Source organism: Nipponia nippon, unplaced genomic scaffold, assembly GCF_047370975.1.
Source record: "Nipponia nippon isolate SJK-2023a ecotype South Korea unplaced genomic scaffold, ASM4737097v1 scaffold_4, whole genome shotgun sequence".
NCBI lineage: Eukaryota > Metazoa > Chordata > Aves > Pelecaniformes > Threskiornithidae > Nipponia > Nipponia nippon.
Genome location: NW_028262358.1, coordinates 5,847,396 through 5,874,656, shown reverse-complemented (window position 1 = coordinate 5,874,656; position 27,261 = coordinate 5,847,396). Strand labels below are relative to the sequence as shown.

General features: G+C 40.5%; 1 protein-coding gene across 3 annotated transcripts in view; it reads right to left on the bottom strand.

The window, feature by feature from the left end:
- Positions 1-27,261, bottom strand: part of PLCB1 (phospholipase C beta 1) — a 407,361-nt gene that overhangs the window by 73,537 nt on the left and 306,563 nt on the right. For all 3 annotated transcript variants that reach the window (XM_009476210.2, XM_087775450.1, XM_087775451.1), the window contains 11 exons: positions 22,717-22,787; positions 22,009-22,105; positions 18,113-18,197; positions 16,883-17,007; positions 15,730-15,884; positions 13,822-13,986; positions 11,788-11,887; positions 8,930-9,034; positions 8,054-8,163; positions 2,769-2,901; positions 1,795-1,848 (listed from right to left, as the gene is read on the bottom strand). In XM_009476210.2, the coding sequence (XP_009474485.1) occupies positions 1,795-1,848; positions 2,769-2,901; positions 8,054-8,163; positions 8,930-9,034; positions 11,788-11,887; positions 13,822-13,986; positions 15,730-15,884; positions 16,883-17,007; positions 18,113-18,197; positions 22,009-22,105; positions 22,717-22,787 (1,200 nt within the window). The remainder of the gene's footprint in view (positions 1-1,794; positions 1,849-2,768; positions 2,902-8,053; positions 8,164-8,929; positions 9,035-11,787; positions 11,888-13,821; positions 13,987-15,729; positions 15,885-16,882; positions 17,008-18,112; positions 18,198-22,008; positions 22,106-22,716; positions 22,788-27,261) is intronic.

Genomic DNA, 27,261 nt, shown 5'->3' with positions numbered 1-27,261 from the left:
CCACCTTTTTGTACCCACTGTACCAACACCTCAAGTCTCCCTTCTCTCTAGATGGGCTACATAACACGCTGACGCCTAAACCCCCTTCACAATCAGCACTTCAGCTGCCTGCTCTCCTGCCTTGACCCGGGCACTGGCTGGAGGCATCTGTCCCGGTATCATCACGGCCATCTCGGGAGAGACTTCACTTCTCTCTTGATGGAGACCCTGCATCAGAGGAGTGACGGCCATCTGGCTGCCAGTCCAGTAAAGGATTGGTAGCTAAATGCTGAGAACTGCCCGCCAGCGCTGTCACTCCAACAGCAGCTATGAAGGATGTCCTGCTCTGTGAACCCAGATCACAGCTCGAGCTCAGGGTCTGCTAGCCTGACCTGCACGAGCTCATCAGCAATTAAAAAAAAAAAAAAGGATTGGAGGGAATGATGACTTGCATGATCTGGGGTCACAGCTCTGGGGAAGCCAGACTGCAGACCCCTTCCCAGACAACAGACTGACCGTATGAAGCCAGCAGGTACTGCCACAATCTAGGCCAGCCTCTTTCTACTGCACATGCAGGACACTGAATAAGAGGCAATCAAGATGCAGAATTTCACGTCTTATATGTTTTCCACACCTAAATGTAGGCCTACACAAGATTTGGACACGGAATGGGTTCTAATGTAGGAGAATGACTATAAAATAAACTGAGTTATGAGATTTGCAATCTAAACTCTAACTCCAAGCTGGAGGACATGATTCCCAATTGAACAGTAGGGCATGCTCTCACCGACAGACCAGTTTGCTTAATGTAATGGTAATTTCAGTTTTGTAGGAGCGTGCTCGTTTCGGCTGAGGTAGAGTTAATTTTCTTCATAGCAGATAGTATGGGGCTATGGTTTGGATTTGGGCTGGAAACAGTGCTGGTAACTCAGGGATGTTTTGGTAACTGCTGAGCAGTGCTTACACAGAGTCAGGGCCTTTTCTGCTTCTCCCCCCACCCCACCAGCGAGTAGCTGGGGGTGCAAAGGAGCTGGGAGGGGACACAGCCGGGACAGCTGACCCCAACTGACCACAGGGATATCCCACACCATATGGCGTCATGCTCAGCAGATAAAGCTGGGGGAACAAGAAGGAAGGGGGGGACGTTCGGAGTGATGGCGTTTGTCTTCCGAAGTAACCGTTATGCGTGATGGAGCCCTGCTTTCCTGGAGGTGGCTGAACACCTGCCTGCCGATGGGAAGTAGCGAATGAATTCCTTGTTTTGCTTGGCTTCCGTGCACGGCTTTTGCTTTAATTATTAAACTGTCTTTATCTCAACCCACGAGTTTTCTCACTTTTACTCTTCTGATTCCTCTCCCCCATCCCACCACCGGGGAGTGAGTGAGCGACTGTGTGGTGCTTAGTTGCTGGCTGGGGTTAAACCACGACAAGGAGCAATGTGAACACTGCAAGGCTAATGAAGATAAAATAGTTTCACTACTATTCACAATATTCAGAGCAAATTTATCTTCTGTTCTCATAACAATGCTGGTCTTTTGTCTGCATTAGACAGTTGTGCTTGTGAAACTACAACAATGGGATATTTTTTTAAAAATTCCCTGTTGACACCCAATACTGATCTCATGAAACATGTGCTCAAACATTTAATAACTTCAAAGTTGAGGAAGAAAAGATGGTATGTAAATTTTCTGTGAATTACTGCAGTCCTAATCACTCAAAGAAATGTCTAAGCCAGATGGCCTATTGCATAAAAAAATATGTTTCTCTTGACAAAGAAGTGTATCATTTGTGCAGTGTAAACTGTGTATTTATTACCTGTGAGGACGCTCTGAATAAGATCTTCTGTCTTTGCAGGTGCTTTCACTGAACCTAGAGGTAAAAGAGGTGACTGATTAAAACAACAGCCATTATTGTGCCGCTTGATTGCATATTAAAACATGGCAGGTGACACAGGACATACACTGACACGGCATTTATCAATCATTTGAGAAAACACATCTCTGGAGCAGAAGAGCAGCAACAAGGAAAACACCACCGATCCTGTGAACCAACACGAAAAGGTAACCTTCCAAAAACCCGCCCGAGCTTTGTTGTTTTACTTTTGAGGAGGCTGTTATTGAACTCACTGACACTGCTCATACAAGTCACTTAAGTGGTATTAGGCTGCCGGTTAGTACAACTGCCCTATATTACGATGTCAGTGCAATATTTCTGTACACAAGATGAATCCAGCCCCTTGGAAGTCAGTTAGATCAAGCCTATGAAGACTGCAGTCATAAAATTATAAACCCTGTGGTTTAAGAAGCATTTGTTATAGGAGATATGTCAATACAAAATATATAAGTATCTAAGGCTGTATTTTGTGTGTGGAATAAGATGTAACTACACACATAAATTAGGTGTATTTGTAAAAACAATTTAAAGAGATTCCTGCACTTGCAACAACAGCAAAAAAAAACCCTCAGCAAATTTTCTTGCTTGTAATGAACTTCCACCACAAAAGCAACTCTTAAATACAAGATATTGATTATTTGAGGACGACTGGGCCTAACAGCATACTGAAGTAGTGGGAAAATTTCCACCTATTTTATAAAAACAAAACAAACAAGCAAACACACACACACACACCCCCCTTTGTTCTTTAAATGCAAAGCACATGAAGAATTATTATCCAGATTTATTTTGAAAAGACTAGACTTTTTTTGTTTTCCTTTGGTTTTGTTTTGGGGTTTTTTTGGGTTTTTTTGTGGGTGGTTTTTTTTGTTTGTTTGTTTGTTTGTTTTTTTTACCTGGTGTTGGTTGGCTATGGACCACCTGAGTTGCTGGTTTCGGTGTAAGAGAGGCAGTGTAATTTACTCCATTTTCTGCTGGTGTTGGCCTAGGTTCATTGTTAGCTTCGGATGGTGCATCTCCATGGTCAATCTGAAAATACATCATGATTTACATCACTCTTCCCAACTAACAGACTTAAAATTATTTATTTGCAGGTCTAGTTTAGCCTCTTTTTTAAAATGTAAAATTCTGGAAATGTTATATATAAATCATTCTCAAAGAAAACAAACAAACAAAAGATATCCTTAAGCACCATGGTAATCCAGGTGGTTCATTTTTGCAGGGTAAATTTCAAGAAGAAATAGAGCATGTATTATTCTGAAAAAGTTATTTTATTTTAAGCAGATATAACTCATCAGGGACGTTTTTCAGTACAGTATATATTAGCTGCACCAGATGTGAAATCTGTATTTTATTGAAAAGCATTGTTCTCTGCCATAAAACCTTTCTGGAAATAATGTAGAAGCTGGCATGAAAATGCTACTCAAATCCCTGCTGTGAACAAAACGCGTACACAAAATTACTTTTAAATTTCATAGATACACACAGCCCTATCATTATTCACTGTTCTTACAGAACAGAGACATACTTCTGATTCCCAAGATCTTACATTCTTGTAATTACACTCCAAGGATAGTATGTAAACAGTACTTCCATCCTGCTGCATAAATACATCTGTGGTATCCAAATATTTAAGCATTTTCCACGATCTTTTCTTTCTCTCCAGTTTCCTAAAGGCTCGGGCTTACAGCATACGTTGTACTACGCATTGAATATCTTATCATTTTCCTTGTGACCACCAGGTTTTAAGCAAGCCCCCAGCACTCAACAAACAGAAGGCCATTCAAAGCAATTTTTATTTTGAAATGGCCAAGCCTGCCTTCCTGCTGTCCCTGCGAGGGGCCAGTTGCCATGGTGTCTCAGGGTAGTTTTGGATTCGTTCCTTCAGCTGCTCCCATTTCACTCTTTGATGGTAATCACATTACATGCAGAGGCAGGATACCACAGTTGGTTTTTTTCTCCTTGATTACCCCACACTTGCAAAATATCAGCCTGCACTGCATCAATAGAGGCAAAATACATTTTGATCTGTTTTGTGCTGCTCCTGCCACTGATCTGCTTTATCTTGCCCCTGACAACATACTGTATATTGCAAAAGGATTTCTGTCTTAACAGCCTATTTCTACCAAAATTACAGGAGAGAGATACTGTAGTCAGAAACATGATGCAATTGAAAACCAATGCCAACAACTTCATTTATATCAAGCAGGAATGACTGCAATAAAATAAGGACAAACATGATCTAGCCAACATTTATGACAGTAGAACAACGAGACTGGCAAAAGCCGTAGCTGTGACAAACACACACAGACATGGTTATCCCCTCAGTTCTCCTTAAAATGTACGCCTCCCAGGGTGCAATTCATTAGTTTAATAGAGACAATATTTGCTACATAGATCATCAACATTTAATACAAATGAAGCTAGAAATCCTAACATCTGCTAAGTTTGTGCCCCAAAAGTCACTGCATGGGAAAGTGGGTATTACCCTCCTTTTTTGGGGGACTAGGTTTGTATGTGGTGCAAAATGCTGCATCACAGCTTGTTAAGAAACTATGAACATCGCCTGTCACTTTTGGACATAAAACATCTGTTTTCAGAAAGTAAAGCAGAAATGTGAGACAGGATCAGGAAGTGAACAAAGAGTAATTTTCACTACATCAAGCAATCTAATCTCATTAAAAAGTACTTTCTCTTCTCATAATTCACCACACAGAATCCTAAAATAAACATGTTTTTTCCTCAGCGGAGAATATTTTAGGCTCTTTTTAAAACATGAGGTAATCCAGCCTTATAATTTATAGTTTTAATATTCACAGAAAATAGTTTATATTCCACATGTTGCCATGTCTTTTGCAAGACAGTATATTTACTAAGTAGAAAGATACATACCCATACAGGTACGTATCTGTGTGGTCTATTTTTATTTCTACAGGGAAAAGGAGCTGCAATGTATTCGGGTTGGGAGATCTCCTCCATGCTGCACTGTTAGACTAGGTGGGCAGTTCTTAAGTCAGTTTGCTTCTATCCTCCTTGGCAAAGCATAAGCAAGCATAAGCAAGGTCTCCCTGTAAGAAGGGTCAGATCAACTCCATTTCCATTACTGTAACTTGATGTGATCACGAGGATTTGAAAAATTATGCCTGAATTTTCATTTTAAATAGTGATATCAGATAGGCTAAGTGCAGCTGCTCTCCTAGAGATGTTTTTGTTTACTTTCCCTATCAAAAACATTTTACTTAACCAAAGCAGCCAACTGGAGTGATTACACAGATTTGGATTTACACCCAGGCATGCAAAACAATAGTTTCCATTTCAACACTGTTTTATGGGTAGAAACAACAGGTCAGACGCTCTGCTGCTTCCATGTCAGACACATTACCGAGCCAGCAAGGCCTCCCGGCTCCCTGACTCTGCAGTGGGAATTAACACGCAGCCCCAGCGACGCTACACCAGCAGGCGCAGCCAAAACGCATTTTACTCTGGCTAGCTTTTCCTAGGCCCCTACACACTTCTGCTCCTGTGACCGTGGGGATGAAAACATACAAATTAGTTACATCAATCTGCTTTAAGCTGGGACTAATTCATCCCAAGAAACTCCCAGCTGCAAATTTCACGGCTTATTCCTCCTGTCTGTAAAGGACACCAAAGAGGGGAAGAGAAGGCCACCTTCGCTACCTATATGCTCATAAAAATTTACAATGTATTCTGGTAAGTACAGTTAAAGGTGCAAAACCCACACTGCAGGTATTACAATGCCTCCATTCTGCAAAAATAGCTGTTCTAAGGCCAGGCTGGAAAGCAAGAACTGGGAGTTAGGTACTGATCAGAAAGCTAAAGGTAGGAATTCGCATTATGCTTATGATGGGAACATTGCAAATAAATACAGAAAAGATGCTGTAAATTCTGTCAGTTCTTCGGCATTCTTTGTTTATGTTATTGCACTAATAATTAACAGGCAGTGTGATTTGAAACCTAAAGAAAGGCTAATTTATTTGTTCAAAACAATGCACTATTAGGTAGCTTATTTGACTACTGTTTTACAAGAAGTCTGGGGAACTTCTTACAGAGATGCAGTTTAAACTTCTAGGTAGCAAAGAAAAAACCTGAGTTTTCCTGTGACAGCTGCTAGAACCCAGCTCAGATAAATAAATGTGTGTGAGGGGAGGGAAAGAGGAGTGGGGAGGTGGAATCTGTGCTAGGAGACAGCACAGCTTTGCACACAAACATTTAAAGTGTCTCAATTTGAAACCGTACATAGGAAAATTGAATCCAGGTGCACTTACGTGTACATTTCTGGCAAACATACTTGGGTTTATTTAGCTATGTTGCCAGTGAACGTACTTGCAATCATTAACTGATGTGATTCTCGTGGGCCAATGTAAGTGAACAAAACAGCCCTGCTGACTGATGAAGAAAACGTTATCATCACATAACATGATCAGGCAATTCCAGATCTCCAAGTACAGCCCAGCTGCCAAATATCTTACCCAGAATGGGCATTTATAAATAGAAGGTAACAATGGCGTATTTAGATTGCCACTTAAAGCGGCAATTATGTACCTGTCCCTTGCTACTGCATCTAACTGAATGGTTACACATTTTTAGCAAATGCACCGCTACAGTCGTTACAGTTTTCTTTTAAAAAATATTTGTCTGCTATTCCAAAACAAGCTCCTTTATCCTATGAGCTTTCAAGCTCCTTGAGATATGGTAGCACTACCTGAGCGCTACAATTCATCTTTCCTTCTTTCCATTTGCTTCAGAAGATACTCTGTGACAGAATTTTTTAACTAACAAATAAGCCGGTACAGACCAGGAAAATCTGTACTTTTTCAAAAGTAAAAATGACCTCTAAGGTATTTAAAGGATTATGTTAAAAAAAGACTTTGCTATTAAAATAGAATCTCATGTGTAGAGCGTCCCAGATAAATGTCTAGGATACTATTGAGCATTTCAGTGTCCTCATTCAGTCGAACTTGTGACACTGCACAAAGAGTAAATTGTTGGCCACTGAATTGTAATGACTTTCACTCATCTGGTCTGCTTTGGGAATGTATTCTTGGTTACAAAATCTAGTTCAATGAGGCTTTGCACATTTGAGAATTGAAGACGACAGGTACCAGAGCTGAGGGCAGTTTAGGATTATAAAGCATTTCTCCGTCTTCGCTAGAGACCTGTACCGAGTGCCTTTTGATTCACATGATGTGCCTAACATCTGACACAAGCAATCTTTAAAAGACAAGGTTGATATTTTCAAACGCTGCTAGAAGACGCCCCAATGACAATGTCTGGAACAGAGAGACGGAACATTTGAATGAGCAGAGAGTTTATCAGAAACCAAAGCTGAACTGCCAGTACTCTCAATTATGCTCAAAATAACATCTATGCATTTGTAGGCACAACACCTCCAATTATACAGAAAAATAGGGTTTACAGGTTAGTCTGTAGGTAACCACATATAGCCAAACAGATACCTAACAACTGAAAACGTGGCTCCCGTAGTTTTCAGCTATGCTAGAATAGGTCTGAACATTTATTTTCTCTAGGCTCTCCTCCTTCTTCATCTCTCTCTCTAAGATCTATGAAGGGTTGGATCAGTTGACCTCCAGAGGCCCCTTCCCATCTAAATTATTGTATGATTATACTGGGTCTCTTCAGAGTACGATTGCTCACAGAGAATGTATAGAGACATCATAATCCAAGATACACGAATGTTTCTGAACAGAATAACCTCTCCAGAAACAGCCTGAAATTCTGGAAAGTCTGTAATATTTTCAGGAAAAGCTACTAATACAGAGTTATCTTTTTTTGTAAGAGGAACTTCAGCATCACACTAGAAAACAACAGGCAATAATTTACGAAGATTTCATTTACTATGTAACAAAGTTGCAAATCAGCATACACATAACATGGTTTTTCATTCAGCTTTTGGAATCTCTTTACCTCTGAACAGTAACTTGCTGCATGCACGACATGCTGCCTTCGGTGAAACCACACGCACAGTGCAATGCTTCTCGGCTATAAGGTACCCTAGTCTCATTCTAGGTGAGATGTTTACAGGTGTTCAAGTAATCAACACATACAGTTCTCATTGACTTCCAATATTTGTCCTTCTAAGCAAAGTAGGTGCTTTTAAATACTATAACATAATTTGCAGATATTCTGAAACCTCCCTTACCTCTTTCTTTACCTCTTCTTCATCTTCCAGAGTCAGTGCAGCCAGTTGCTTAGCTCTCTGCTCCATCAAGTTTACATATCTGATCGGATTGGATAAGGCCTCGATCACATCTAGAAATAATGCAAATAGTTCAGTTTCAAACCTCTTATGTTATGGTTCCAGTGCTCCTCTGGTGTTAAGAAAGAGCCTGTATTTTTCATACAGATCTGCTGCTGATAGGTACTCCCAGGTCCTAGAAACAACAGTGGAGGGGAGTACACCATCATGCACAAATACTCTCACACGAACTCTCTTTGAGTTTGTGCTTGGGTCTCCTGGATGTGCATTTTCTGCACAGTGTTTTATGATGGATTTTCAAAGCTTAGAGCATCAGTCAACTAGGATCCTGCTTCACGCAAGGCAGAGAGGAGCATTAATAAAAATGCTGTTTTAAAAAAAAAAAATCAAAATAGCTACACAGAATACTGTTTTTCACTGAAGATGCACAGTATGGTCTTTAAACCTATGCTTGCTTAGTCCATTCCAAAAAACAATGCTCTGCATTAAGTATGGCACTTTGCTTAAGAAACAATTACATACTACTGTGTTGTGTAAGCAAAGTTTCATTTATGTTTCAATGGCAAATACCTGGGGTACTTCCTGCTTTAGAGTCATACGAGGTCTGCTGAAAAGAAAAGAGTTGGCCCTAATACTAAACCTCAGACAGGCCACTGTAAATCAGGCCATCTCATATGAGTGATGAGACGTAATGATCCATCAGATGAAGAGGTTTGTTCACAGGACTGTTATCCCAACATGGCAAGTCATCTGCACCACATTCATTTTGCGTTTCAATTAACCTCTATATTTGCCAGCCGGAAAATGTCACAGAATTACCTGCATACGTATCAGGTACATAGTCTTTGACCTCTATGTACACGAAGAGAGCTGGCAGTGTCAAAGGTTGGTTCCTCTCATTCCTCAAACAGATGTAGTGATAGCCTGCAAAATGAGAAACAACCAGTTCAGAGCATAAACTCTTCCGCAGGCATTTCCAGTGTAATTGTGTTATCATTTGTTATTTATAGCGTGGCTCCAACTGAGCAAGCAACCCCAGGGACTTCTGGTAGGGAAAGATTTACCTGAAGGGTTTCAGAGTTAAGTATGCAGACAAGGGACTGTTAGAAAGGCACATGACACTGCAGTTTAAAATAGTATTTTCCCTTTATTTTTACATCTGTGAATAATGCTAAAAATTGTCATTTATATAACTTTTGATGCATTCTATTTCATTACCTTTGGCTGGATTTTTTTTCTAGTTTCAGAGCTCTTATTTAATTTTCAAAAGTGACCCTTGTAATACTCAGGAATCTGAACAGCCAAGTAAAACTGAGATGTAATAGTCCATCGACAACACAGTATCTAATTAAAAAACCAGACAATGTGGCACTATATCTACAAAGCGTGTGTGTATGGATCCTATCATGTGACCAACCTTAGAAATACATCTGAAAAAAGACTATTTTCAGACTGTTTTGAAAGCTGGCTGACTTGTAAGAGTAAGGGCACACATTACAGTGCAGCTTAGCCAAGTTAATGGCAAGGCACCACAGATGGGGCAGCCCCAAACCATTTCTCCCAGCCACCTACCACCATCACCTCTCTTGTGCACTGACACTTTTCTGACTTTGTAGATTGGCAGCTCAGCAAGCTAAACTCTGGAAAAAGCAACCTTCAGAAACTGCAAAGAGTCTTCCATCAGTTTAGCTCCCCAAAATGTCCCACTGTAAGGTTAGACATACTAATGACAGCTTAAAGACAGTGATGGAAGCATCACAGTGCTGCAAAGCTGCATCCTCTGCCTCACAAGTTGGTGCCTCCTGCACCGTGGCTGAAGCTGTTCTTCTAAGGCATGATTAAGGAGCCGCACATACGGGTAGGGTCAAGATACAAGTCACAAGCAGGATGGACTTATCTGGGGGGATCCTCACTTGGATGATGTGAACAACTCCCTCCCCAGGTAATGGTTAAATCCTTGCTTTGGGAATAATGGTAATTCTGTGCATTTGTGTGACAGTATGATATGGTTTTCAATAATGTCTCAGAAAAGAGAGAAATGACGTATTACAAAGCTTTCTCAGTTCCCTTAAGCTCCTCCAGCAAATTTTCAGCATGTACACAAACTAAAACCAACATGCTGTTCTCCATCACATGCTGTAAACTAATGATTACTGGAGTCAAAAGGACAGAAGATAGGCCTGCGAGTAAAACCTCTCAAAAGTCCTTGTATGATTTATCACAGTGGCCTTTGTTCTAAAAAGCACAAGCTTAAAAGCAAGTACATGATTCAGTGCTCTGCTGAATGGACTCTGTGCTGCGTGAAGGATGAGTGCCATGAAAGGGGATCAGCTGTGCTAAGAGTTCACTTTCACCAGAAGAGGGAAATCCTTCACATCCCCCTTTCTCCTCTCCAGTCACCTATCTTCCTCTGGAGCTCAGCAGATCCTCCATGAGGCAATTATATCCATTAAGCTAAGAGAAAACAGTGGAGAGTTTTCTGCTGGATTGATAAGATGATTTGGCTCATAAAAAAGGTGTGGAAATTGGCAGAGCTGGCACAATAGAATGGCCAAGGATGCACAGCCAAGGGAAGGGGAAGGGAAAGAGAAGTGACAACTGGTGAGGAAATCCTGGAGCAGTGATGTGCCCTGCAGCCACCTCCCATGGCTAGCCTGTTTGCGCTTGCAGTGAGGCCATGCCACCCTCACCAGCTAAGGGAAAACCACTTGGAGCTCATCTTAGAAGAGCCCTGACATCACCTTCCATAAGAGAAGGGACTGATTTATACATTACTTGAGATCAGATCTCCAGGAATAATATGGACAACAACTGTTTAGATACAAGGATATGTGAGTTTTGTGCTACTGCTGGGCCTGACTAAGTAAGGTACAGGGTAGGTACACATATTCTTCCTTTTCCAGTGTGAGTGAAGCTGGAAGCATGTTTATGGCCCATATGCTTGCCCTAATTTAGTTTCCTCCCCTCCCCTCACTGGAAAAGCTGGCGCTGAAGTCGAACGCTTCTCTTGCTCAAAATGCCAATGTCACTGCATCTTTCTGAAACATGATCTCTAACAAGTCTCTGGCCTGGAAAATAAGGGCTGAGTTGTTGCACAAGACAATTTTCAGTTAAGTGGCCACTAATTATAACAGAAATAATTATATGATTTGGAAGAGACCACTGGTGATTTTTTTTTTTTTTTTTAAATTTTCAGCAATAAAGATGAAAGTAATTTTGGGTTGATTTAAAGGTTTTGCAGAGATACAACAGCTTGCATATAGGTCAGTCCTTGCATGCATGTAAAAATTACAATGGAGGAGCATATTTTGCTTTCATTCCCAGCAATCTCCCATTCTTACAAAGATGACATCAAAATTGGCTGTTGCTGCCCTCTTTCCTCTTAAAAACATACAATTGCACTTCTTAGCATAAAATGGTGAACATGCAGTTGATCCACTGGAGACCAGTAAGTGCCAACCATGCCTCTGATGCTTAATTCTATTGGTTTTCCTGGTTCATTACAAATCTAAATTTCTGGTGAAATACGGTATTTTCCCTTCCAAAGTTGAGATAGATTACTCAAATCCCCAGTTGCTATAAATCTGCAGAGTGGCTGCTGATTTACAGCACTGGGATTCTGGCTTGCGGCTTCTTTTCACTACATAATGTTCATCTCAATGGAGAAAAAAGTTTACCTGGTCGAATTGCTGAGACTGGTAATATCCGATGACCAATAAATTTCCCTCCTTCTTCATACACTGCTAGCCTCAAACATGCCAAGGAAGGTAAAACGACCTAGAAGGCAATATTGTTGCATTATTAACTTTCTGCTCTGAATGAAACAGCTCCTTCCAGACATAGGCTATAGAGCAGATAGAAGGAGAAAGTTCAGTCTAGCAGAAAGTAACATCTACACATCCATAGGAAGGTCTTATCATATAAAAGGTCAAGGTGTATGCACCTGTGTGTCAAAATAACTCTCAGAAACATTTTTCAATCAAGAAACTTGACATGGGATGTGTGCATAGTATGTTGAATCCAGCAATTTGACCCTACATTTCCAATATGATACAAGGGACTTTGGCAGCTCAACTCCTATCACACTTGAATGCCACTCTGTTTTCTGCTTATTACTCACAGCCCTACATGTTTTCTTTCCTTTGTGTTCGTGCCAATGGGATTACTTACTTCTGAGAAAAGTCACTGAAAAAGGCATATTAGTGTTGAAAACTCAACAAGCAACTCAACCTGTTTTGCAGAGTGTGAATGTATGAATTACGTGAACCATGTCAACACCAGCAGAATTTTCCAGTGCTGCAGCACACTCACTGGCTGGGCTAAAGACAGGCAGGATGTTTACTAGCCTTGGATGCTTTCTTGGCACTACATAAGAAAGAAGGCCAAACAGTGAAAAACAGAAAACAACAAATCAAAAAAGGTTACTTAAACTACCCAACTAAGATAGGAATCTTTAATATTACTTTAAAAAAAAAAAAAGTGTAGCATAATTCATCTCATTTTCTTACTTAATGCAAATATACCTACAAATACACATATTTTTAACCTGGGCACAGATATGCATTTTTTCAGAACATGCACTAAAATTTATCTAGACAATGAGAGGGGGGAAAAAAAAAGCAACAATCCAAAATGAAAGAGTTTCTCTAATTTATTTTCAAGATTACTAAAAATAGTCATCTATGCTTCTCTGAGCACAGAGGCAGTCAGGCACGATCGTTAACTAAATAGAGAAATGAAGTACACTAATTAGAAGTTCATTACAGAAGAAAAATGCTAGTGATGTTTCCAAACTTAAGCTCTGGCAGGCTGCCAAAGGAAAGTCATTCAGAAGGCCAAATATTCAGGGAAAAGGGCTGTACTCCCTAGAAAGCAGGGCTGCAAGTAGCAATTGTATAAACACCTCTGTGAACTACATTTGCCTAGAGAAATACAAAAGAAATTGTTTTACAAACACCTGGACTCAGGATCCATTTAACCACAGTGCCCAATAAGCAAAACCCAGAAATCCTGTTAGAAAACCAGCTGCCAAGTATGTTGTGAAGCACAAGACATTCACATTGCACAATCCTAAAACATGCTCAGTACTTTCTGCTCCCTCAAAGTTTAGAGAATTGAGTCTGAGTGCTATTGTTCAAATTGCCTGAGTAACTCAGGAGCCTACGTCTCATTTCAAGTGGATGGGATTTATGTGGTTTCATCACCTAGGTTGTATTTATATAGCATAATCTAGCGCTAAGCAGAGATAACAGATTGCTTTGAATATGTTGGCTTGGACAGCCAGATTGTTATAGCTGTATTCACATCGTCTTGCTCGCAGGTTAACAGGATCTGCTTTTCAGCAGGGCTGTTCAGCCATGGCAAAATGGTAATCCAGCTGAACTGCTGCTGGGATCTGTGCTTGCTTGTTCATAGCATGGCACTGCACTGTGCCACGCAGATGAGTATCGACATGCCTGCTGTTTCCAGCTGTGTCAGTGAAAGAATCAAGGTGACTTTAAACTCATTTATTTTAGTAGGAGCTGGCATGACTAGAGTAGCAAAATTACACCAAAAGTAAGGTTAACAATAAACCGTTCAAGAAATAACTATTTGGAATCTCTTTAACTTCTTTCTAACAAATGCAAAGTTTCACTAATCCACAAAAGTACTCTACTGGACAGCGATAAAACGAGCACAATGCACGTTTGGGAAGCAAGTGTTACACCGACCTTCTTAAACACTATGGTTTCCTCTTCCCAGACAGGATTAACTGCATTGCCTTGAGAGGTCTTGGTCTTCAAAGCTTTTCTTCTTGTATCCACGGGCAGGCCAAACATGTCGACTTCTACATAGGTACCGACTTTTTTATCAGAAAGAAACTGACCCGAAATTATCTAAAACCAAAACAAAGAAGAATCACTAGAGACTGCTGTGGTGGATTAGGAAATGAGTGGCTGAAATGCAGATGGATAATGCTCATTAATGATCAGACAGTATGCATTTAAAATAAAACCAAAACAAAACCAAAACCACAATAAAAAAAACCAACCACACTGTTTAGTATTGCAGACACAGAAAAACAACTTATGAGGCCTGATTTCCTGTGACCCTGTGGTCCTGAATTCCTCTATGAGCAATAATGTGGTTGAGATCATGCTGCTGCCCTTCCCTTAGCAGGAATACTAGTTTGGATCTCATTCCTCAATCTGGCTGCCTATTTCCACAACACCATATCTTTAAGAACTCTCATTTCTATCCAGTTTCAACAGCAGGTTCAAAAAATGCTGGAAGAAAAGAGGTATAAGCAGCAGAGAATCTACATACGTTTTTAACTGCAAGGGCGAAAACAAGCTGAAAAGTTGGTATGAGGAGCTTCACTATGAAAACAAGATAGCTATAAAATACCTGGTCTTTTCTAGTTCTTATTTTTAACAGGAAAGACAACTCTCAGCTTTAAAAAGTTAAAGAAAGGTCTGCAATTACTTCAGAAAATGGAAGAGGCACAGGAATATGTAGCAGTGTCACTGTACCTTAACAAATTTAGGCTTGCCTAAAGCAAATCTCAATCCGTTCTCAGCTGTATCTTGTATGGGCATTGACATTATAACCAGCAGAGTCTTCACCAAGCAGGCAGAAGCAGTTGACTTCTGACAGCTGTCTCATGACTCCTGGGATGTTCATTCCTGTTAAAAACGCTGTGCATCTCCTAATAGCTACTGAATGACTTCCACCTCCATTTATTAAAATTACAGAAGAAAGTGCCTCTAAACCCACAGGAGGACCTGAAAGCTTCCATGATTACAGGCCACCACAAAAGGTCATTCCCACACAGTCATCTTTTTTTACCATGCATGTCATCAGATTATTACTTCATTCATATCCCTCCCAGCACTGCTCTGCTACGCTTGTGTCTGCAGCCTGAGAGGAAATACTTGCTTTCTCTGAAAGAAAACAGGAGGATATTTTGCAGGTGGATTCTATAATACGGACACTGTTCTAATGGACAAGTCCATTAAAGGAATAACAGGATTTCAGGAAGTTCATGTTTTGATAACTAGAGATATACAAAGTATAAATTTGTGATCCTGTCATAGCCAATGAAATCTATCCCTCTAAATATTCATACAAGTAGTTTTCAATTTGCAGATTCCTGGTGGTCCTTGAACTTCATTAGAGGTCCTTAAAAAGGAATGAAGAAAAGCAAGTTGGCAATGAATTGTAGCTGACATTTATGGTTCCACAGTTCTGCTGGAGAACTTATAGGGAACCAGAAAATTTATTTATATTAAACAGTGTACTGTTCTAGCTATTCCAGTGCAACCTACCGCTTCATAACAGCATGCTTTAAATTCAGCTCTTTGTTACTAAAGACACAGCCAAACTACTCTTAAATCCATTCACTTCCCAGTTACTTCTATGGAAAAGAATATATACAATCAAAATACATTTATTTATGCTACAATACGAAATGTGAGGCAGAAGATCCTCTGCAATTTAAAAATGAAATGTCACTCCATGAAACGAAATGCATTTTATTTTCTTGACTTAGTATGGTCATTTGCTAGGCCACTGCATAACAGAAATATATCCATGCTCTAACACTGTCATGAGAGCAGTTTCACCAGCTGCATACATACCTTGACAGACAAGGTGTTAGCTACTATCCCATCCACTATACCTTCAGTAAATGGATCAAAGTGTTTGTCTGGTCTTCTCATGAATTCTGGCTTTAACCTGTATCCGCTTTTGCCATTGTACTCGTACATTCCCATGTTTATTTGCATAGACAAATCTAGGTGTTAAAAATATCAGTAAGAGCAACGTTCTGGTTAGTAACAATTTAAAAAAGCAGTAAAATAATACTATTTATTGTCATTTCAAACCAACTGTAATGTAAACAGCTATTTATGGCACAATGTTGCTTGTTAAGAGGTTTCAGATGTGATCGCAGCCACTCTCTTGGATTCTTTTGACAAGATCTCCCTAAGACATCTTTCAGAGACTACTCAATAGATAACATTTTCAAATTTTAAAAGAAGCCTTGATACTTAGGTTTTGAGTCCCTTAGTGTTGTGCTGTTGTACCTGACCCAGCAGAATACTTATGTTTCTAACATAAGACACTGGGTGTTTGATACTTGGTCAAAACTGGCCCAAAGAGGTTTTTATTACTCTGCAGACTCCCAGCCTGTGTAGGGTTTTGCTTTCCATGGAATGGCAGTGTATACATGGGCACGACTGGAAAGGAAAAAGGGGATGATACCATGGTACCATGTGCCCAGAGGCAGAACATGGCTAGGATATGTCCTGGGATGCAGTAGATAGAAATATTTGTATGTCTCAGAACAGACATAGCCTTGGAAGACAATACATTCTATTTCAAAAGTGACTTGTGCATGTGGGAGCCCAAATGTCTTTGTTTCTTAAACACTCACTTTTAAAGTGGAATTAGCTGTCTAAGTCCCTTATGTCTTGATATACTGAGATTTTGGAAGACACAGGAAAAAAATCCCTGCCAGATCTGAAATGCTGCTCAATGGTAATCACTTAAAATGATGACAATATGGAGGGCTTTATGTGTGCCTATTATACTAGCTACAGCATCGTAATTATGAATATTCCTAGTTAAAAAAAAACAACTGTGTTAAAAATGTTAATTAACAGCTCTGTACTATCATTCGATCACTAGACATCTTTTGATGCATAAAGCCCCTCCTACTTATGAATCAGAAACTGTATCAGAGAAGTGGCAAGGTACAGCTTACAAAATCTAGAGACCAGCATAACTTACCTACAGTTTGGAAGTTAAGAGCAACCATTTGGCAGCCGGCATTCCAGAAGACTTGTGGCATGTAGTTTGAAGAATCTACACGTGTTCCCTTTGGGTAAATTCGGCTTAGCTGCATTTTGTTGTATCTAAACGGTGAGTAGTTAAGATATAGTACGTGTGACAAAAATCACTTCGCAGAGAATTGCAACTACAATATTTAAATGCAGGTGCTCTTTACAGAATGGCAGTGGGTTCCTTATTGGATTTCTGCAACAATAACACTTCCAGAGGTCCACAATTTTGTAGGAGAGATGATAAATACGGGGTAACTAAAGGTGTTGTTTGTTCCTGTACATAGTACCCAGAATAAGCAAGGAAATAGCACAGGCATATGCATCAAAAAGATAGCATTAATAAAATTCCATTTATCATTATGGTTACTAATGTGGGATTTTCCTAAGATTGCATTTATAGAGGCCAAATAGCTGTAAACAGCGAATCTTCCTCTGGTGGGGGGGAGAGGTGCTCAGTTAAAAAGTAAGTGCTCTTCTGGAATAAGCATTAGAATTGGCCTCTACATACAGACAGAAATGATGAGTGTGCACTTCTTACAGTTGAGTCTACAAATCTCAGAGATGAGAACATGCTGCAGGTTATCTGTGGAAATAGCTTTCCATTAATCTTCCTTAAGGCACTATTTTATCTTGACCATTCATTCTTAACCGCAGCCATGATGAGAGACACTGAGGAACATCAAAAGGTCTAAAAAGAATGCTCCTCAGCTTTTCTTTAGAAGTTATAAAAAAGCCCTAAAGAAAAAAAAAAAAAAAAAAAAAAAAAGAATTGTATGGCAATAAAACAGCTCACTGCTCTTAGAACTAGCGGTATGATGGGAAAGCAAGCTCTCTCGTATGACTGTGCAAAAAACCGTCAGCCGCATTTTGACAATTTGCTCACCACCTCATATAGGATGATAAATTTAACAACGAGAATATAAAACATCAGGTCTTCAATATGTAGTTTATGCCTATTCCCTCTCGTCCTAGCCTGCAGCACAAGGACTCATGCCAGCTTTTAAATTAGCTCATCAGAACTCAGGCCAATTAATTCATCTAGGAAGACAGTCAAATCTACAAATTTCATTTGGGTTCCCTATTTCCCCAGCTCCTGTCTCCAAATTTCAATAAAGCCCTGTAACAGATCTCAGATATAGAAAGGCTAAGAAAGCAGCATTCTGAAAGTCAAGGATACTCCACAAATTCCACAGGAGACTTTGTAAGTTGCTCAAGCCCTTTGGTTTCCACAAAGGAAGACATTTCAAAACTTTTGTTGCGTTCTGGAAGTTTAAAGGAGAAATAAAAACAGTGACACATTAGAGCATGAAATCACATGCGATACGTGAGCTGCAAACAACTGGTTTAGTCTCAGTCCCCTTATCCCATCTACTGTTCACCAGCTCATTTCACCTTGATCTCAAAGAACTGACATACACAGTCGTTTGCTGACAGCAGCAAGCTCACTCTGCACATACTCAAGAGCTCCATCCGAACTCGCATTAGCACTGCCCAAATTAAGGGCATCGGTACTGCCCAAGATTGCCACTGTGCCAGCTGCAGGCAACAGAAAGCCAGGGCACAGGCAGAGATCTTGCACGCTTGCTTGCAAAATACCACCTTGATATATTTGAGACGTAGAGCCCAAAGCTCACAGGTGTGACGCAGAGGTATTGCAGCAGCTTTTATGGGGAACACAGAGGGCCCTGCTGGATCTCTAGATTGTCTTTGCAGACAGATGCAAGAGCTTTGAGCCAATTTGAAGCTATAATAACTAACGTCCGTATCAGATTAAACTAAGCAGTGCGCTAGCTGTGCCTACTGCGGTTCTCGTTATCTTCAGTATGTCAGGGTAAGGTCACATCTGTCTCAAACAGTCATGGAAACATTGCTATCTAACCAAGCCTGAAGGTACACTCCTGTGTCCCAGCAGGTCTTCAGGCCTAACCCTGAACTAATACAGAGCTTCTATGACCTCTCTAATTTGGCCAAACTTTCTGACCTGACAGCGGTGAAAAGCTCCTCCTAAGCTTATAACTCAGCAGGACTAAATATTAATTTGTGTATCAATTGTTACTCACCTTTGCCTGATGTGTGCACAGCCTTTCAATGTACCCACGCGCCATGCTGTAGCAGAGAGCCTAAGTCAAGACCCTTCTAGCTTCAGCATTTTTTCCTTTACACTTTTGTACAGAAGGTAAGGATTCCTATAAAATAACAGCTTCCCATTTCATCACAATCAGCTGTGTAGATTGCCTAGAAGGGCCCACAGCGCTGGGAGGTCATATCCATTAGATATCTCAGCACTGCTCTCTTTAAAAATGAGAGAAACAGTGCCTGTGTTGAAATGTCAACTCTCTAGCCTCACCATGTTATTGAAAGCAAACAATAAGGCAGAGAAGAGGCTTGCCCTCATCCCGTTTTAGAAGTAATTGTGCTGCAGTAATCAAGGGATGGCCAGGATGCCAGCCTGGCCAGCTCCTTGAAGTCAAACTGCGAAGCTGCAGGAGAGGGATAAAACTGAACAAAAGCACTCGTCTTGCAGAGAGAAGCAGGACAGAAACAGGTGGGCACTTTCCTTATAGGAAGCCAAAAAGGAAGCAGTGGATCCAAAGAAACGAAGAGCTAGGCCAACATGAGAGAGAAATGTGCTGCCAGCCTGTGAACTACAAAGTCTTCTCAGTGTATGTTGAAGAGTCAGAGGGTGATCGTGGTGTTCCAAAAGCCATTCTCTCCCTCTAGGAGAGCTGGGACTCAGACTTTATTGTGGTCTCTATTTCTAATTAGCAACCATCACGCTACTGCCGTTATTCATAGCTGTTATCTCCCAATGGCGAAAGATGCCTGCCATTCCCGAGAGGCTGCTCTCCTACCACTCCTCTTCCTTTCCAGCAAGCAATATCCTCTCTTTCTCCAGACTCTGTTCCAGCCAGCTCACCTCCACCTCAGCTCCTTATAAAGGCACTGAGATTATTCTTATTCCACACTTCCTCCTTACTAGTGGGATAGCATTAGCAACACACATATATAGTGGTATTATTCTATTTAGAACATAGGTACTAGAATTAGTTGTAGTAGTATACCATATCTCTCAGCCTTATCTTAATGTAGAGCATCTGTAGGAAACCAGAACTGGTAGCTGTTAAATGATTCAGTTACTAAATGTCCAGGGCTTAATCAAACTCCTAATTAAAATAAGAACGATAATTTCCTTGTAGTATCTGGAGAGGATTAAGAAACCTGCCCTTTGAAGAAAGACTGTGCAGGAAAGACATTTCTCTCTTGTGATACGTTACACCGTGCTATCTTATCAGGAGGAAGTCACTAGGGAGGGGACAAACAACTCATTGAAAAACTGTCTGAAAAACTTGAGAAAATACAGTTACAGCTACTTGCTGTCAGAGAGAGGGAACATATCTAGTGAGGGTAATCAGGGGACTGTTACAGATCCAGTGCTATTCAATATTTTTGTTAACAAGTTAGATACAAGACCAGAAAATGCACTTTTAAATAAATGTGTGAATGACAGAAGCAGTGAGGTACTGTTAGCACCGTGGAGGCCAGGATCACAAATCAAAACAAATTCTGAATTAGAAAATATTAAATTAGAAAAATGCTGTAACACTGAAATGATGAAACTGTATAAAAGACAAGCATGGAGCTCTACACTTAGGGGAATGAAGTCAGGTGAACAAAAATAAAATCTGTGCAACAACTAGATAGGCAACAAATTAAAAAATGATCCTCATCTAACTCCTCCTTTATTCAGCTCATCTTCGCTAAATTTAATGAAGGTCCAGCAGTCAGTCCAGGCCAGGACTAAGACCAGAACCCACAAGTCATGCTACAGTGCCCACTGCTTTAACCAGCCAGCAACATTTACTATGTAAGGCCACTGCTTTAACGAACTGGCCACATTTACCACATAATTATTTTTTTTTTACACTAACACCAGAAATATTAATGCCTTAACATTATGAGTTCACAGAAGCAGTATGATTGATCAAAGGCCACATCAAGACGTAAAAAATCTGGACATCAGCAGTTCTTTACAAAAGACAAAACTCGGAAAGGCATAGGCATGTGAACAGAAATCTACACAAGACAATTTTATAACAGCTGCATCAACTGGTCCTGCTAGGATTCACATGGTTTCATTTCCAGAAGGAATATCTCCTTCCCACTGTGTTCTTTTAACTCTCATTCGAGCTAGAGGAGATTATAAACATCCAAAGGGACACTACTATAGGGAACAAGCATAGCTCTCTGCATGATTTTGTGAATGCTTGTGTGTACATCTGTATAAATACCCAGCTACAAATGAACAGGAAGATAACTTCTTATATGTTTATAATTCATCATGAGTAAATGCAAAATCTTGTAAACAGATATGGACTTAGGCACCAATTACCTGTCCTCTGCCAAGGCCTCCATAGATCCATAATAAATTAAAATGCTATACACTTCTTTAACTAAAAAGCTCCAAGAGCATATTGAAACCTGTCAAAAAAAAAGTGAAAAAGGGTAGGCAAATAGCAGGGGGTTCTGCACCAAGAAAGGAAAAGATGCTGCAGTGTTTACTGAGAATGCCACTGACTGCATTCCTAGCAAGGCATCTTCTGTAAAAGCCAGCGGGGGGTGAAATTATGGCCTTTTCTATACAATACACAGAGGCAGGAAAGAGTGAATTTGAAGTTGGGGAAGGGCAGACTCTGCTTACCCTGAATCCTCTATAAAAGTAGCAGAGGCAAAATATAAAGCACTTGCTCAATCCACAAGAATATTTATGACCACCTTTCTCAAACTGCTTAAGTTACTCTTCAGTCATGGGCAACAAAGACAATGTAAGTACAACATTTTCTAAAATGTTTTTGAAATGGCAGCATGTTTACTGTTGATAAAGCTTTATATTTAGACTGATACAGGTTTCAAAATAAACATGGATTTATTTGGCTGGATACCAAGGGCCCATTTTCTGTCCATGTGCCTGTATCTAACTGAGAGAGCACCAAGTAGCATTTCTCCAGAACTTTCTTCAAAACACTTGCTTGGTAATTTCCAGTATAAGATGTTGCTCATGCTTAGCTTACTTACTTTTTGATACTTCAAATGACTCAAACTTCACAGGCTGAATGTAGTTCACCAGGTTAGACATCTCTTCGGTGGCCATTGCCTCACTTCCAGCAGTACCCTAGGACAGAGAAGGGAAAATGCTGCAGTTTTGATCTGTCCGTGGTGGCCATCAGAGGTCACAAATACCAAAGCCCAGTTTTCTATTGACAGTGATATCTTTCACTGATCCTGGCTCAGTGAAGTCAATGCCTCACATAGGGAGCTTCACATAGTAAAGAAGAAAATTTGCTATAAAATTTAAAGGTTTAATTAAACTGCTGCTGTATTCATTCTTTTTACATGCCTCCTAGGGAAGGGACTGCATTACCTTTACACATGCATAGTGCTGAGCATGTTTATCAGTACTGTTGGGTAAATAATAAATATAGCTCTAAGTTTTTGATGTCAAGTTTTTCTTCCAACAATGCTAAATACACCACAAGCAGTTATCTAAAACATATCAGCTGTGGTGCTACTAATTCTTATTCTTCAGTAAAGGAAAATATAAATAAACAAAGCAAAGATGTGCTTCCAAACTGATTAACAACCAACTTCAGAAAGTTGGTGGTGAGCTTCCCGGTGCTCTGCCTCCCTTTCTCCACTAGATGGTAGTCCCACTCCTGGTAACACAAGCCAACCCACAGCTGCTGGAACCGACCCATCACCATAAAACATTATCTACACCCTTACTTCATCCATCGACGACTTTTTACAGTCATCATCATAGTCATCATCATCATCGCTCTCAATCTCTGCTTCTCCTGAAAAGTTTTAAGCAGAAGATAATTACTGGCTGAAGCAATAGTTATAATTACCAGCAATAAATTCGAGAAAGAAGTGCAAGTTGCACCGCTGAAAGGAGACTACATTATACACGTGCTTTTTGTCACAGCACAAATCAAATACGCTGTCTCGAGGGATTCATCCATCTTCAGCATTGATAAGTTCTTATTAACCAAACAAAAACTCTTCCTTTGCAGCTGCTGGATGCTCAGCATTTGGAAACCATGGGGTAGGTATCAGCACTGAGAAAAGAGCGTTGTGGTGTGCGTAGCGTGCACAGCGTGTGGGTATAGTATCGCAAACTACTCTTAAGAGTTGTTCCCATGCTCAGGGCACAGCCCCGGGGTTTAGGAGATGAGTTCAAACTCCCTCTCTGTCGCAGGAGCCCTGCAGGACCTTCAGCGAATGCCTCCCCTCCTCCGGGAAGCGCACACATAACAGCACACACAGGGTGAAGAAATCATGCATGAAAATTGATGAGATTCTCATGCGCTGTGGTAGCAAGGGCTGCTGAGCAAAATCCATCTGTTCTGAACGTAGCGCCGTACACGTACTGAGGTAGCACAGCTGGGAGAATCTGGCACAGGAGCCTAACTGCAATAGCTTGACTTCAATTCCCTTCTCAGACCGCTTTGTTGTACCTTACTGTTAGGACTCCGGCAGCATAGCTCAAATGCACCGGCTGAGGGCAGTGCAAATCAAATAATGGGAAGAAGATGCATAAGGCTCATCCTTTCCCTGAAAATGTACTGATGGAGTAAATGGGACCAAAAAACCCCCTTTTTATGCCTTGCTCCCAACTGCGGTGTACTCATCAAATTCCTACAGGCAAGACACAGATTCTTTATTGTTAATTAGTGAATGCCTCCCCTTGCCTCCAAAGTGTTTTGATTTGGTTGCACCAGAAATTAAACCATTAAGGAATATCAAGCTTATCTTTTTCTTTAGTAACTCCTCCTGTGGATCTGGCTGTCATGAAGTATACACTGTGCATCTTAAGAAGACTCTGGAAAAGAAGGTTTAACTTCTACTGCAGTCACCTATCCACACCTATAAGACTGACAACTCTCCCTAAAGATTTTATTCCACAAACCTTTCAGCTTTCTTCAGCAGTGGCAATTTTATTTTGGCAGCACAAAAATATAACCACTGTGCAGAATTCCCAAACTCTCCAGAGAATGGCAATTGAGTCTCAGTTCCTCCTGTCAATTTAGGGTCTAATCCAAAGCCCACTGAGTCAATAAAGAAACTCCTCTTTGTTCCAGCAGGCCTTGAATCATGCCCAGTGGGCCCCTTCTGAACATGGAGAGCACATATGATTTAAATAATGAGCGTGCCTTTCACAACCAAATGATGACTACCCAGGCTGCGTTTCCTTCCAGATGCAGATGTTGAAATGTCAGGCTTTTATTCATGAACACATTTCTTCCTGAACATTTCATTGAAGAAAATAACATGATTGCTCAACAGGCCCAAGGGATGGCTCAGGGAACCTCAACACATTGCAAACAGCCAGCCAAGCTCTCACAGGATTTGCAGTGACAATCTTTGGATGGGAAGGTCTCAATTGATTTAACCAGACTGGCAAAATAACACTTCGCATAGTCCACAAAATGGGGGACGTGGGCAGATTTCAGCCAACTTGCACTGCTGAGATACCAGGTAGATGATAGCTTGTTCTTTCTAGGAGTGTCCAGGGAGGAAAGTATGCAACACATTATTCATTTATTTAAAAATATTTAACAGGAAAACTCCCAGGGAGATCAGATCTCATTTTCAAGTTCTGCATCAGATAGCAAAACCAGGACAAATAATACACAGGATTGCAAACAGAACAAAAATTAGTAAGTGTTTTAGAAAGTATGACTACATCTGCATTGCCTTCCACCTAGCAGCATGGTCCTACGCTCAAACCCAGCCTTCTTCTCCTCTTACACTACTGGGACACAAAGTCAGAGGAAGCCGTGGCCAGACCGAGGAGATGTCTGTGCTGCAGACGCCTTCATGCTCCCACAGTGGTGGTGGGATCAGCCCCATGCCGTCACTCCTGTCCCTTCCCAGGAGGGTACAGAGAATGTGAACCATAAATGCACGTGGGCTGGCATATGCAGCTGTGCTGCTGGTCAAGTCCAGTATGTATGTGTGAGCTTGTCCAAGGCACAACTAGCTGTAATGGCGTAATTATTATTTGCATTTAGATGGGACTACAAACCCAGGTCAGGACAGGACCTCTTCATGCTTTGGGCAGTGAAAATAGACAGCCCTGCTCCAAGGGCTTGCCCTCCAAGTATGAGACAAGAGCCTGCCCGCAGACAGAGGCAGACAGAAGAATATCAAGAAATAAAAAGATGTTGCTCCCTACCGCGATAGGTAAATTCTAACGCAGATACCAACAACTGCTCATAGGTAGAAGGGCATAGGAAACTTCTCAGTGGAGTAATGGCGCAGTTTCAAGGATGTTTTCAAGGAGCTGCCCCTAGTGAGTGGGGCAGCGTGGGGAAGGCATAAAAGTGCTCATTGGGCAACGTAATGAGTGGACAAAGGAGGCTGAATCCCAACCAATGAGTTGAGGGGTTCAACACAGTAATACTGAATAGAAGATGATTAGGAGAGGAGAGCTGGGAATGACAAGCCAAATCCCTATTACCAAGGGTTGAGGAAGCAGAGTGCTAAATATTATCCATTCTCACCATGCCTCAGCAGCGCGACAGATATTGAGAGCCTAATAAAATGAAAGGTTATACATTGCTTGAAATTCAGAGGAATTTGGTAATCTGCTTTCTCAGACCCATTTAAAATAACAGCCCGAATGGATTATAAACATGGTACTTGCTGGTGCAGCTTGTTAGCTCTATAATGTTTAGGCAGCCACGAGCATCTTGGGGGCGCAGAAATCACCTTTTGTTTTTTCCACAGGCTGTACGTCAGCACTTGCTGATTTTTAAAAAGGAAATAATGAACTTTATTCCATTTGCTAAAACATTTTCCTTTGTAACAGTGGGCCATGGTCTCAGCTGGCATGCAGCAGCAATGTACCAATGCATTTATTTACACCGAGCCTAAAACTTTTAATCCAGTTTTCTATTTAGTCATCATGAAATGATGGGGTCAATTCTACCCTCCCTCTCTGTCTTCCTGCAACTCTTTCCTTGCAGCACCCACTACTCTGACAAAAATGTCATTCTATCTGTGAGAAATTAACAATTTGCTTGAAAATTTAAATACTGTTCAATTAGCAAGTTTTGGCTACTTTCAGTATAGGCTTGCTTTTGGTACAATGTATATACCTGCAGAACCGCAACGGTTCTTTTTGCAGCGTAACTTCTTTGAAAATCTTGCTTATTTACTTCTGTTCGTTGTGCTAAAACAGCCAGGTCTAAGATGCTTGTTTACCAAAATGACAATCTATCTCACAAGTGTTATCTCAGAAATTCTTTTTCTGCTTTGCCAGCTTTGCTGTACCTTTAGGGAAAGCTTTTTCCACTGACAATGGAAAATTATATATATTATACCCTGCTGAAGTTACTTTTTACATCAGTTTCATGAACATCTTGCAAGCCACTCTGCAAATCTTGTTTCAGAATTGGTTTTTTAATTAATGCTACTATATCACCATCACGTAGCTTTTATATGGTATGTTTTATAAACATATCAAAAGAGTGGTTTATTTGGGTTTAAATCTGATCTCAACCAGTGTAAGACACAGTGAAGCTTGCTATCAACTGAAGTACAAATCTCTGTATTTTTTGCACTGCTGTGAAAAAACTAATTTAAAATCTCAAGAAGGCTAAATCAGCACAACTTTCTCTTGTAGGTCAGCAGTAATTCTGACAGGAGCTATACAATACAGTAATTTGAATAATATGCCCAACTTGCTAAATGTAAGGATTATATTAATGTTGGAATATTGAAACACTTCATGTTAAGAAACATTAAGAATTAGGCTTCCTTTAGTGAGTCTTTAATTGCATTACTCCTCTCGCACTCCAGAAAGAAATTGGTACTGGGTATAGAGGAGCATAATGCTTGCAGTGCTCTGGCATTACGTTGCCAATATTGAGATGCACACAAAGAACAAGGCAGTGAAAAGAAGGGTGACCAGGTCACCATGACAATGGTGACTGTTGAGCGTTACCTCATGGAACCATGCTCTTCATTGGGTTTTGCCACAGTGGTCTTACAAAATGGTGAGTAATTTTTTTTTTTAAACATTCACGGACAGAAATCTGGCATCTGATTTACAGAAATGCTGCATCCTCATAGCTGTAAGCTGTAGCTGAAATCTCTGGAGCTGTGCTCTGAATACTTAAAAATTCAAAGTATTCTTGAAATATCCTGGATGTTCCTTGTCAGTCATCCCTAAACTGTTCTTAAGCTCTCTCAGACTCAGCTGTCCTTAGATAAAATTGGCTTAATATTATTTCACTTCCCACAGGTATTATTCAGATAAAT